Source organism: Mastomys coucha, unplaced genomic scaffold (assembly GCF_008632895.1).
Source record: "Mastomys coucha isolate ucsf_1 unplaced genomic scaffold, UCSF_Mcou_1 pScaffold15, whole genome shotgun sequence".
NCBI classification, from domain to species: Eukaryota; Metazoa; Chordata; class Mammalia; order Rodentia; family Muridae; genus Mastomys; species Mastomys coucha.
Genome location: NW_022196897.1, coordinates 156546532 through 156560367, shown reverse-complemented (window position 1 = coordinate 156560367; position 13836 = coordinate 156546532). Strand labels below are relative to the sequence as shown.

At 45.6% G+C, this 13836-nt stretch overlaps 1 protein-coding gene across 2 annotated transcripts in view; it reads left to right on the top strand.

Annotated features, from left to right (window-relative positions):
- The window catches only part of Bcas1 (breast carcinoma amplified sequence 1), a 79134-nt gene that overhangs the window by 48985 nt on the left and 16313 nt on the right, over positions 1 to 13836 (top strand). For both annotated transcript variants that reach the window (XM_031372875.1, XM_031372874.1), the window contains 2 exons: positions 3248 to 3289; positions 8642 to 8809. In XM_031372875.1, the coding sequence (XP_031228735.1) occupies positions 3248 to 3289; positions 8642 to 8809 (210 nt within the window). The remainder of the gene's footprint in view (positions 1 to 3247; positions 3290 to 8641; positions 8810 to 13836) is intronic.

Sequence of the window (13836 nt, the reverse complement as noted above, 5' to 3'; positions counted from 1 at the left end):
ATACACACACATACACACACACACACACACACACTCACACATACACACACACTCACACACACATATACACACACTCACACACTCACACATACACACACATATACACACACACTCACACACACACACATACACACACACATACACACACTCACACACACACACTCACACATACATATACACACACTCACACACACACTCACACACACATACACACACACATATACACACACTCACACACACATATACACACACACTCACACATATACACACACACACATTCACACACACTCACACACGCATACACACACACATACACACACACACATACACACACTCACACACACACACTCACACACACTCACTCACACACACTCACACACGCATACACACACTCACACACATATACACACACTCACACACACACACACACACACTCACACACATACACACACACTCACACATACACACACATACACACACACATACACGCACACACATACACGCACACACATACACACTCACACACATACACTCACATACACACTCACACACACACATACACACACTCACACACACATACACACACATACACATACACACACACATACACACACTCACACACATACATACACACACATACACACACATATACACACACTCACACACACACTCATACACACATACACACACACGTATACACACACATATATACACACTCACACACATACACACACATACACACACACTCACACATACACACACATACACTGCTCATCCCTCCCTGTCACCTCCGCCTAGCCGGCAGTGTCTTCTGAAACTGACAAGCCAGGAACGTCCAAGGTACAGACTGGCCTTGCTGCAGAGAGCTAGGGTGAGAGTGAGGCTTGAAACCCTGTATGCTCTACTCTTAAACAGAGAGCTGTTTCCTTGACACAATGTAAACAGTATATTGACTCCTGAAGCCATTGTGAGTTAGGCTTGAGGAAGTCTGGCTTTGTATCCTTTGAGTCTTTGCCTGTGTGTAATAGCTCCCACTGGCCTAGAGAGAGGGGTTGGTGGCTCTGTCTTGGTTACTTTTCTATTAAAAATAAAATGCTAGGACCAAAAGCAAGGTGTGTGGGGGGGTGGGTGGGGAGGAAATTCAGGTCACATTCCATCACCGAAGGAAGCCAGGACTGGAACTCAAGGCAGGAACCTGGATGCAGGAGCTGAAGCAGAGGCCATGGATGGATGCTGCTTACTGACTTGTTACCCATGATCTGCTCAGCCTGCTTTCTTGTAGAACACAGGGCCACCTGCCCAGAGGTGGTCCCACCCACGGCAGGCTAGGCCCTCTCACATTGATCACTAAACAAGACAACACCTTACAGACACGCATATCCACTGAGGTTATAAGAGGTGTTTTATCAGTTAGAGTCCCCTCTTCCCAGAAGTCTAGGTTTGTGTCAAGTTGGCAAACACCAGCTAGCTCACACACTGAGGAAGCAGCAACCCTTGTAAATAGCTTCTGACTGTAGCATCATTTTCTCGTCGACAGAGGCTTCCAGAAATGTGTTCATCGATATGGAAATAAGATGAGCAGAAAGAAACAGTGCAAGCTGGTGATCCTAGCTAGGCAGACAGCTGTTTCACAGTCATGGTCCAGGGGCCTGGTCTTCAGCATGGCGTCCTCACTCTATTCAACCCCCGCAAGTGACTTGGCTTCTCTGGGCATTCCTTACACTGTAAATGGTGGTCATAGTCGTATTGTTCGAGATGCTTTTAGGAAGATAAGATATGGCAGGTGCCTGAGAGACTAGTGTAGCTATCCCTTCTCTCCTTCCCTCCCTGTTACTAAACACGACTAAAGTCACGTCCCTGAGTGGTTTTAACTTAGAATCCAAGAAGACACAAAAAGCTCTGTGAGTGTACTGGTGTCATTTTCAATGTATTTTGCTTCTGGAAAATTCTCAAAGCATTCTGTATCCACCACTGAAGAAAAGATATCAAGATGAACTCCAAGGTCATAGCCAACTGACAGAGGATAGAATTGAGCTTCAGAAGAATCGGGATGCCCCCTCTATTTGGGACAGGACTCCGGATGCCCGGAGACTCCGTAGGATGAAACAGTGTCTGAATTAGAGTATGTGTGGAACCCCAGGGCCCAGCCTTTCATGGACTATTCCAATCAGGTTGAACTTGAACAGGACAGAGTTGGCCCAGACTGACGGCTACTGTAGGAATTAGCCTCCAGTGCTGGCCAAGGACTATGGTCACATAGGGCTGGGACCCTCTTATGGGCAGGAATGCCTACTTACTCCATAATGACTTGGGGCACATTTCTCTAGTTCTCTCATAGAATTTCCCCAAGAGGTCTATGTTTTCCCTAACAGTAGCTGTGTTTTTAGGGGCTATATTTTTCTCTTGGGCTAGGGATGTAGCTAAGTTGGTAGAATGTTTGTCCAGCATACAGGGAGACCTGGATTTGCTTCCCAGCACCATATAAGTGAGTGCAGTAGTACTCACTTGAAATCGCAATCCTGGGAAAATGGAGGCAGGAGAATCAGAAGTTCAAAGTCATCTTTGACTACAGAGTGAGTGCAAAGCTAGCCAGAAACGTATGATATTTAGCAATAAAAATAACTATTATTGCTGGGCAGTGGTGGTGCATGCCTTTAATCCCAGCACTTGGGAGGTAGAGGCAGGTAGATTTCTGAGTTCAAGGCCAGCCTGATCTACAGAGTGAGTTCCAGGACAGCCAGAGCTACACAGAGAAACCCTGTCTCGAAAAACCAATAACAATAATAACAATAATGACAATAATAATAATAATAACTATTGTTACATATTATTATATAGTTAATGTTGTTGTTCTGGTTTTACTAGCTAATAGAAAATATGAAGCAAATATGTGCTTTCCCACAGCCGCAAATCTATGGCTCTCATTTTCTGTGTTGTTCCTGTCCATGAATATCCTACCTGTGACATTGTATTTATTCTCTGTTTGTTGCATTTTGAAATACATGACTAGCTGTACTTGCTATACTGTTGGCCTTTGTGGAAGCCTCCTTTGAGTTCCTGCTAGAACAAGGTCCTCATTAGCAATTTAGTACCTGAGAACTGCCTACTGGACTGGTAGACCAGTTAGCCCAATTTAGTATCTGAGAATTGCCCTGCTGGACTCATAGACCAGATAGTCCTTTGCTCTCACGTGACTTATGTTGGTAATACCTTGACTCTTGCTTTTGTTTTTTTTATCTTCCTCCAGTCAGTTAAGGAGGATACACTTTCCACAGGTGCAGAAGATAACGTAAGTGACTGGGTGCCATCTTAAATCATTCCACTGTCATCTTCGGTGTGCCGGGCCATTGGGTGCTCAATGTGGAGATCCCTGATTTGCACATCCTGTGTAGACTCTTTCATCCCTTTTTACAATTAGGGATGGAAAAGGGGTGGGCACTAACACTGGATCAATACTTTATGATTCCCAATGATAAGGGGAAAAAAGTAAGAGCAAAATCAGCACATTGTCTTTTCTAGCTTGTCATCCTTTAGGGCTGAAGGAGTCTACAGCACAGAGTAACGGCTTTGCGTATCTGCGAGGGATGGGGTTACATCTTCTGCTTCATTCTGCATTGATTGCTCCTTCATCTTCGTTTCCCTGGTTAACCAGATTCTCAATAACTTTGGATGGTACTCAGGTCCAGTCACTTGCCTCAGGCATGAGAGAGAATGTCACACAGCAATAATCCAGACTGTTGACTCTGATAGAAAGCTGACCGAAGGGGTTTGCACCGGATAGACTGGTAGACTGAATGTTCTAGAGGTAGTCAAAGTTTTTAAATAGTACATTCATATTTGAAAGGATGGCGTTTTATGAACTCTCTCTTTCTCACACACATACACACACACAAATGTACTTTTTGAGAATGTCATCCCAAGCAATTAATCATTGGGGCTTCGGGAGCTTCAGGCCCAGAACAGCAGCTCTCAGTGCTGAAAGCAGTGCAGACTTTGAACATTTTTATGATTGGCATAAGTGACTTCACAGCTTCTTAAGATACAATAGGACCTGATCACTTTGCCCAAGCAAAATGTGGCTGGATCTTTCTGGAGTCTCTCGTGTTCACTTACCATGAACAGTGTGCAAAAATTCAGTTACTGGAGCCAAGTGGATGCTGGGAATCCAAATATTTCCCTTAGTGTTAGTCATGATAGGGGTGGACATTAGAATGGCTGTGTATGATTCCTTTTACGTACTTTTATTTTCACTGGCGTATATATACATACATACATATATATATATGTGTGTGTGTGTGTGTGTGTGTGTGTGTGTGTGTTTCACATAGTGTAAAATTACATAAGGACATTTCACACAAGCATATAGCGTATTCTGAGTGTGCTGCCCCACACTCCTCCCCCCCCCTTCCCGTTCCCCTCCCCAGTTCCCATTGTTCCTCTAAATGTGTTATGATTCTTATAGGAGAAAAATCCTGACAATCTGTTGGTTTTGTTATTTATTGTTCCTCCCCTCTCTTCATACATTCTTTTGTTCATTCATCGACTCTTTCTTTCCTTTCTTCTTTCCTTTCTTAAGTTGAAGTTAATAAGGCAGCAAGGCTCGGGCCTCTCATGATTCCAGAAAGTTCTTGTGAATTTACTGGATACTTTCTAAGAACCCAGAATCTTCTCACCTGAAAAGCATCAGTCAGCTTGGAAGTTCCGAGTTCTCTAAGCTTTGAGGGAGAATTCAGTGTATCCTTTATCCCAGGAGCCCCATGATCCCTGCAGCTCAGATGTTAAAATCTGGAGTTGATCTGAAACAGCCAAGTGCATTTCACCTTGTGCCATACACGTAATAGGGCTGGATTAATTGATATGTTCCTAATATCAAAAGATAACAAAGCTAGTGGGGATGTTGAAGAAAAGCAAGACATTTTTAACAAAATGAAGAAATGTTTTAGACATTGCTTTTTCCCCCTCATTTAGCCCTATACATTTCCTATTTTTTAAAGATTTATTTATTATACATAAGTACACTGTAGCTGTCTTCATACACACCAGAAGAGGGCATCAGATCTCATTACAGGTGGTTATGAGCCACCATGTGGTTGCTGAGATTTGAACTCAGGACCTTTGGAAGAATAGTCAGTGCTCTTACCTGCTGAGTCATCTCACCAGCCCTTTATTTCTAATTTTAAGACTCCACATTTACCATCTAGCTGCCTATCAATGTGGCGAGAGTGAAGCTAAACAGTTATAACCTAGACATCATTATCCCCAGGTCACAGGTCTACTTGAACCTCAGTTTACTCATCTTTTAAATGGGGATAATAATCCAACAAGTTTGATGGATCTGTTAGGAATTAAATGAGATGTTAATTTAGGCATAAGTTAACCACAGATCTCAGACCAAATCCAGTCCTACCACCTATTTTTTTATATGGCCCACAAGTTAAAAGTGGTCTTCTATATTTTTAAATGACTAGGGGAAAAATGAAAGAAAAATAATTTTATGAGATGTGGAAATCACATAAACTCAAATGCCAGTGTTGACAAATTTCATTAGAACTCAGTCACACATTCCTTTGTGCGTCATCTCCGGTGCTTTGGTAGGCTGGCTCCCCCAGCAGCAGTGCTGGTGAGTGGCAGAGACCATAGAGTGCTGGCCCCCCATTACTATGCTAGTTCCCAGGGAAACTGAGCTTTCTCTGCTGGCTCAGCATCCAGGTGGGGTGTAGAAGTGTGTACAACTGAAGTTCAGTTCATTTCCCCCTCTCTGGAGAGGCAAGCGCACCCACTACCACAGTGCCCGGCGCTCCCTCACTGCAGGGCAGGCAGGACCCGTGACTCCTGAGTTCTGGAGCAGCACAGCTGAATTGTTTCGGTTTGTTTCTCTTCTGTATGCATACATACCCTTCCCAAAGCCCACCGTGACCCCCTGAGCAGAAGGTGCATGTGCCGTCAACATGACATCATGTTTTCATGAAAAAAAAAAAAAAGCACAGAAATTTAGAACTCCTTCTAAACTTTGATTCTGATCCTATAGGAAATAAAATCTGGGCCGGCAAGAAGGCTCAGTGGGTAAGGGCGCTTGCTGCTAAGCCTGGGAGGAGGAGTTTGATCCCTGAGACCAGCATGGTGGAAGGAGAGAAACCCCACTCTGTCATGTGCATGCCCCCATCCCAAACACATGCAGACAAATAAACATTTACAAGACTGAAAAACAGTGGAGCGTAGTGGTGCTCACCATTAATCCCAGCACTGTGGAGGCAGAGGCAGGCAGCTCTCTGAGTTCAAGGCCAGCCTGGTCTAGAGAGCTCCAGGATAGCCAGGGCTACTTATACAGAGTCCCTATCTAAGGTAAATAAATAATTTAATTAAAATAAAATCTGTCTGATCTATAGCAGTTCTGGAAAAGCTCAGGTGTAACACAAGCATGTCTTGGCCTTGGTTGGTTGGATTATAATTATCACTAATGAGACTAATCTTTCCTCGCTAAGGATTGTATAAAACCAAAGCAACTGCTACTTCTTAGCAAGCACTCGAAAGCTGCACCTGAAAAAAAAAAAAAACAAAAAAACAAAAAAACAAGAAAACCAAACCAAACCAAACCAACAAAACACCCAGCCTAGACGAGAAAGAAAACAGCCTCATGGACTCATCGACGCCATTGCGGAGAGGAGAATCCGTTTCCCACATGGCTGGCCCTGGGCTCCCCGTCTGCCTCAGCCTGGCCCTGCTGTGGTTGGAGCTTCACAGCCTGGTAGCAGTCAGGGAGGAAGGAGGCAGCTTTTGCCAGGCTGGGCTGTGGTAACGAGGTTTAGTGTGTGCCCCGTTTCTAGCCCCTTCCTAAAAGACAAGTCTCAATCACCCGAGGCCAGACTCCACTGCCCAGCCATGCATGACTTCGAGCTCTGGTCCTCCCGCCTCCACCTCCTGAGTGCTGGGATTACAGGTGTGTGTTGTCACCTCCAGTTTACAAGGTGCTGAGGATCAAACCCAGGGCTTCCTGTACACTGGGTGAGCACTGTCCCCGAGGAGTCACATCCCAGCCCACGGTCAGCTGCTATCTCTCTGCTTTGCCATTCCTTCTGCTAGGCGGCTGTCTGTTGGCCACAGCTGCTTCAAGTAACTGTTTCCTGCTGGTATCAGAGGGAGGGAGCAGAGAGGAGACAGCGCTAGGGTGAGGCACGCCCAGGCTCCTGAAGCTCTGCTGGGTCAGCATCCACACGCGTCAGTGGTCCAGATTGTGTTCTCAGGATTTCCCCTCTAGGTTCTTGTAAACAAAGGCTCAAAATGTTCCAAAGACAGAATCATTCTGAATCCAGGGCCAGGAGGTCAAAGTCTGTTCCTACCTACTCAGGGGCCATCTCCCACCCTTGCACAGCAGCACGGCACACAGCTCTGCTGTGGCCATGAGGTAGCAAATCCCAGGAGACAAAGGACAGCAGCGCCAAAGGATGCAGAAGGTCCACGTTCTCAGAGGATGGCCGAGCTGAAGGATGGGCAGGGTCCGAGTTCTTAGAGGGTGGCAGAGCCTCGAATGCACAGGAGAATGTTTGGCTGTCCGGCATTCTGTTTCACTGGCCAGCAGGAACCCTCCCCCCCATTTTCCTCAAATGGCTGCTACCTTCTGTTGGCCAAGTTAGCCCAACTGTTCGTAATCCTCGTTTGTAAATTGGGGATAACATTACTTTTGTAACTTTGCCCCAAGGTGTTATATAAGAAGGACATTGTACAACAGCAGACATGGAAAGAGGTCTAATTGGACCCATAAGTCATTGGGTGCTCCAGGTCATACATGGTCATGGAGTAGACAGGTTTAATGTCAACACGAGTGAGAACCGGCAGTGGGAGCCGAGTGTGTGAGATGCCTGTACAAGCCTAAGAACTTGACGCATGTTGCCTGGTTACTCGTGATCTTTCTTAGTCCCTGCTCTATTGCTGTGACAAGACACCATGACCAAGGCAACTTATGAAAGAAAGCGTTGAATTGGGGGCTTGCTAATAATTTTAGTGGGTTAGTCCACGGCCATCATGGTGAGAAGCATGGCAGCAGGCAGGCAGCATGGTGGGCGTGCGGTAGCCAAGAACTCATGTTTGATCCACAAGCAGGAGACAGCTGATTGGGTGGGGTACCTCAAAGCCCACCCCCATAACACCTCCAACACAAGCCACACTTCCTAATCTCTCTAAAGTAGTTCCACTAACTAGGAGCCAAGCATTCAAGCATGCAAGCCTCTACAGGCTGTTCCCATTCAAACCACCACGGGATCTCTACACAGGCTGAATGCAATTACTCTGAGGCGGACCGAAGAGAGCCCTACTAGAATGGAGGGGTAGAAAAGACCCCTGTCTGTGCCTGGACCTTCATAGGGAAGGAATTTGCCAACTCCACTCCTGTCTGCCTGTCCATCTGTCTGTCTGGTGCTCAGCAATCATATGTCTGTGAGCTCATTATCTGCATCCTGAATATTGCCTCTTGAAGATTTGCCTGCATAGAAACTAGTCGCGGGTTCAAACCCACAGCTACTCTGCAGATAGAACAACCAAGACTCCTTCATAAAACATGCTTTGCGGGAATATTTGGGTGTGAAGGCGTTGTTTTGTTTTGTTTTGTTGTTTTGTTGTTTTCTTATTACCTGGCAAAATAATCTAGGTGGTATGTGAGTCACGGGTAGAGAATGTAAAGCTTGAGGAGGTGGAGTCCACCTTACAAACTGTGGATCTCAATGAAGACGAGACCCAGCCTGAACCCACAGACGTCAAAGTCAAAGAAGAAAGCAAACCCCGGAGGGCCCCTCTGATGGCGTTTCTCAGGCAAATGGTAAGCCACTTCCGATCCCTGCAGAGCGGACATGCCAGCCCACCTTCTGAGAGTAGGGGCAGCCTTGCCCATGTGTGAGCCGTCACTGTGGTGAGGCCTGGGGGCGAGGGGTGGGCTCATGAGAAAATCCCATTCACTCTTTTCATTCCATCATAAGGTCTGCTTCTTGCTAACACCCCTTACCTCTGATAATTCCCTGTTTAGTGAATTAAGAGAGTTTCCGCTGTAAGTTTTGACAGCAGTATCCACCCAGAAGTTGATTTCATTACTGGCTTTGCACTCTATATTTGATGTTTGCTTCAGTTGTTGGTGAATGATTCTGCTTGAGCTTTCCTCTTACTCAAATGAATTGTTTCCATCAGCAACCTAAGGATATATAAAGATGGGGCTGGAGAGATGGCTCAGCAGTTAAGAGCATATGCTGGTCTTGCAAAGGCCCAGGGTTCTGTTCCTGGGGCCCACATCAAGTGGCTCATACCATCTGTATCTCCAGTTCCAAGGGGTCCAATGCCCTTCTATCCTCTTAGGAAACTGCGCACACATGGTGCACATACAGTCAAGCAAGCACACACACATATGTACTTTAAAAGTTAAAAAAAAATTAAAGACTATATAAATAAATTAAAGCAGGCCCTTAAAAACAATATAAGGCATTTTCTGGATTAAATATTAAATAGTATAAGTTATAGCCAGGCATAGTAGCTTACACCTGTAATCCTAGCACTTGAGAAGCTGGGGTGGATTTCTATGTCAAAGCTACACCGTGCTACACAGTGAAACTCAGTCCGCAAAGCAAGAAAAGGCCAAAGCCATGGACTGACATAAAGAAGTCCTGAAGGTGACATGAGATATGAATGACCTAGGTCATTGGAACAAAGCCATGTCGCCTGATATTCTTACAGGGGATGTGTCTGGCTGCATGGCTTGCTTGGTGAATTCGCCATGCTCTTAATCTCTGTGGAACAGAAAAAATGTGGATAGACACCTTTGGGTCCCCGTGACTTTCAATATCTAGGAACTTAACTGGGCACAAGAAAACCAAAGTCACAGGGTGACAGCAGCAAAGCCCGAGCAAAAAGGCCATTGCATAATTCTCTGTTAACGAAGAGCAAGTCCTTCACCATCTGTCCCACCTTCCGTCAGGCGCCTCTATTTTAATATTCAGGAGTCTAATCAACGTGAAGATAAAGGAAAAGGCATACTGAGATGTATGCAGGGAGGCTGTAGAAGCAGTGGGCAGACCGAGGTTGATCCCACCTCTCTTATTGTCCGTTTGCTCTAAAAGAGAGTTTGAGGCCAGCGAGATGGCTCTGAAGGCAAAGGGCACCAGCTATCAGGCTTAACAACCTGAATTTGATCTCATTTCTAGTATAACTACATTTCAGGTAAAAGAAAATAGAGTAATATAAATCCTGATGTTGCATTCTACATAGACAATAGGACTAAACCAGCAAAGGCCCCCAGGCTCCCACGGGAACCCAAAATAACCGCAAGGAATCGCTCTGAGATCAACGGCAGTGAAGAGCAACAGACTCTCACGCGGGTCAGCCGTGTGTCAAGAAAGGGTTTGAAATGGTAGGAGTGTTTTATCGCGTGAGGAGGCGGAGGGCTGTGCTCATGTACGGACCAACCAGGTGGGCAGATTCAAAACCAGACATGGGGATAAAATATGCTGATTTCTGATTTATAATCTCCCAGCGTAAAAGCAGCCTGCTTCCGGAAAGCCGGCACGCTCTCCGCCCAGCTTACCTCGCTCTCCGCCCAGCTTACCTGCATTATTCCATCTGATCCTTTGCAGGTCTTCCTCCGGACCACTGGCTTATGAGAAAGTCTTGACTGGTGTGAGGGAAAGACTGTGAGGTTTAACAGTGGGCCAGCTAAAGGCCCAAATGAGGAGACAGCCGAGACACCTGCTCTTCTGTTAGGCACATTCAATCGAATAGGCCAATAAAACTTCGAAAGTTAGTATGTGCAGGGGAAAGGAGGTGATTTGAAAGTGGAAATTATATAACAAAATACAAAAGTCTTTGGACCACAATTCTGGTCTCACAATTCCTATCTGGTATTAAAATCTCAATAAGGGGGTGACAACGTGGAGCTGGCTTAGTGATTCGGAGCCCTTAATAAGGGGGTGACAACAAGCTGGCTTGGTGATTAGGAGCCCCTAGTGCTCAGATGTGTTCCTGGGAGATGGTGTTTTTAAGCCACACTGGCCCCAGCTGTAAGAATCTCTCTTCTCCCAAGTGAGGTTCAGGACTCGGAGACTAGGGGGAGTCTGAGCAATCTGCCCAAAGCCCAGAGCAAACTCAGAGTTCAAATCCTATTTTCTATTTTCTATTTCCTATTATTTCAATTTTGTTGTTTCTATAGCTGCCGTTTGACGTGGGTACCACACTGCTTCCTGCAAGGTTGCTGGATCTAGGGGTTTGTGGGGTGGTGTGATGCTAAGCTCCGTTCTGCAGCTTCACTTATTCATGTTTTCTGTACTAACATTGTCTTTATACCTTGGGCTACTGGTTTTAAAATCACAGGCAAAAGAAGAAAGCTAATGCTTGGTATATGTTAAGGTTGGGTATAGCATTCTTGAATATATTTGTTCTTACAATGAAAGTTGCTTCAGACAGATCACTAACCCAATTCTATTTCAAGTTGAACGTCTCTGTGAAGTAGAAAACTGAGATGCAGAACCTCTGTGGACCTGGAAATTTCTCATAGATTCCTTTCCTTGGATCTGAGTTAATGAAATTGAGTTGGGAAACTTTGTTGCTAATACTCTTGCAGTATGAAAATTTCACCAACAAACTGAGAGTGGTGGCCTGCATCTGTAATCCCAGCATGCAGAACATGGAGGTAGGAGGATGACAAGTACAAGGTCATCATATTAAGACTGAGGCCAGCCTGGGCTATATGAGACTCTGTCTTTAGATAGATAGATAGATAGATAGATAGATAGATAGATAGATAGATAGATAGATAGATGATAGATAGAGCACCCTACTTCTTTTATTTTTTTGAGACAGGATATCCCCATGTAGACCTGGAACTCACTATGTAAATCAGGCTAGCCTTGAACTCACAGGGATCCACTGTGATGGCTATTCTTGGTCATCAACTTGACTACACCTGAAATGAATTTCAAGCTAGAAATGGAGGGCACAACTGTGAGAGCTTAGTTTTGCTTGGGTGAACCCACTCCCAGTGGAGACCTTTGAGGAAGGAAGATTCACGGCTTTGATCCTGATCGTGAGGTGGGAGGGCACACTGTTCTTCAGGACTTCGCCTTCTGCTGGAAGCCTATATAAGGACATGGAAGAGGGAAGCTTTTGCTCTTGGCTGCTTGTCCTCATCTTGCTAGCAAGTCCATCCCTTCCCTGGCATTAGAACCTACATCTCCGGGATCCCAGCATGTATGCAGACCAGCTGAGACACCCAGCCTTGTGGGTTGAGCGACTACTGGATTCTTGGACTTTCCATTCACAGTCAGATAGTGTTGGATTAGCTAGAGATTGTGTGTGTGTGTGTGTGTGTGTGTGTGTGTGTGTAGAAAATATTGTTGGATTAGCTGGAGATGTGTGTGTGTGTGTGTGTGTGTGTATGGAGAAAAGATGTTCATTCTTTAAATTCTGTGACTCTAGAGAACCCTGACTAACACATCCACCACATCCCTGTCTCCTCATCGCTGGAATCAAAGGTTTGCACCACCAGACCCATCCATTTCTTTTAATTTTTAGCTTTGGCTGAAGAGTCAAAATCTATTTGCATTCCTTTCCAAACAATACATGAACTGATCACCAAATGTTTCTGCTCAAATGCTGACCCTCTGAGCGACCTGTGTTGGAAACGGCTCCAATACTCCTGGGAATATCAAGTCGTCAGAATGCACGGCACCATGCAAGCAATAAACCCAGCATTGTTCACATGCAACAAGGCTCAAGACACCACAGCTAGTCTAAACCACAGGCTGAAACGATTCACCTTCGAGTCATGAATAAAACCACACAGGGAAACAAGTTACTCGGCAGAGAGCAGGGGAATCTCAGAAACTGCTTCTGAGCCTCTAAGCTTTTCTATGTGACACTAAGCCGTCTCTGAAAGACTTTTAGAGTCCTCAAACATTAACTGCTGCTTTTGACAGCTGGTAAAAATAAGCCTCAGCGGTTAGGGTTGTTTGGATGGTAAAGCCCAACCTGGGTTATCGGAGTTGTCACTGAAGCAGGGTTCTGCAGACTTCGGAAGGAAGGAGTAGAGGGAGGGAGGGCCGGTGGGAGGCACTGGTCCTCAAAATAGGGATTAATTAAGGAAGTGACCTCAAATGAACTTGATGATATCTTTATCTGAAGCCAGCAGTCAGTTAGCTTGAGGTACATGTGTCTTCTTGTGCCTCAGAATGAATGGAGAGAAGCCATCGACAGGATTGGGTAATGAATGGAGAGAAGCCATGGACAGGATTGGGTGGCTCTCCTGTTTTTCCTTAAGAAGGACAGAATTGGCAGTGATCTTCCTGGGGGCCTGAAGCTCTGCTCCCACACTGTCAACATAGCATGGCTCCCGATCCCACCCAACCCTCCTCCGAGACTATCGAAGAGATGAATGGAAAGCAAAAACATCCAAATCCAAAACTGGACAAGCATCTGTGGGACACAGCTTGAAATAAGGAAGTCAAGCTCAACCGCGCTCTCAGGAGACGAAAGAGCATCTCCGTCAAGAAGCTGTGGGAAGACCAGGCCCTGGCGTCCACTGATGTTTTGGCTTAAAAGGCTATTGTGCTCATGCATGTTGTGTTGGTTGCTGACCAAAGCAACATATAAAAGAAAGTCTATTCGGGCTTATAGTTCCAGAGAGATAAGAAAGCATGGAGGCAAAGCAGAGGCATGGGGCTGGAACTGGAAGCTGCGAGCTCACATCTTGAACTCAAAGAAAGAAGCAGAGAAATAGCAATGGTGAGAGCCTTCAACCTCACAGAGCCCGCCTCCCGGGCAATGGTGAGAGCCTTCAAACTCTCAGAGCCCGCCTCCCGGGCAATGGTG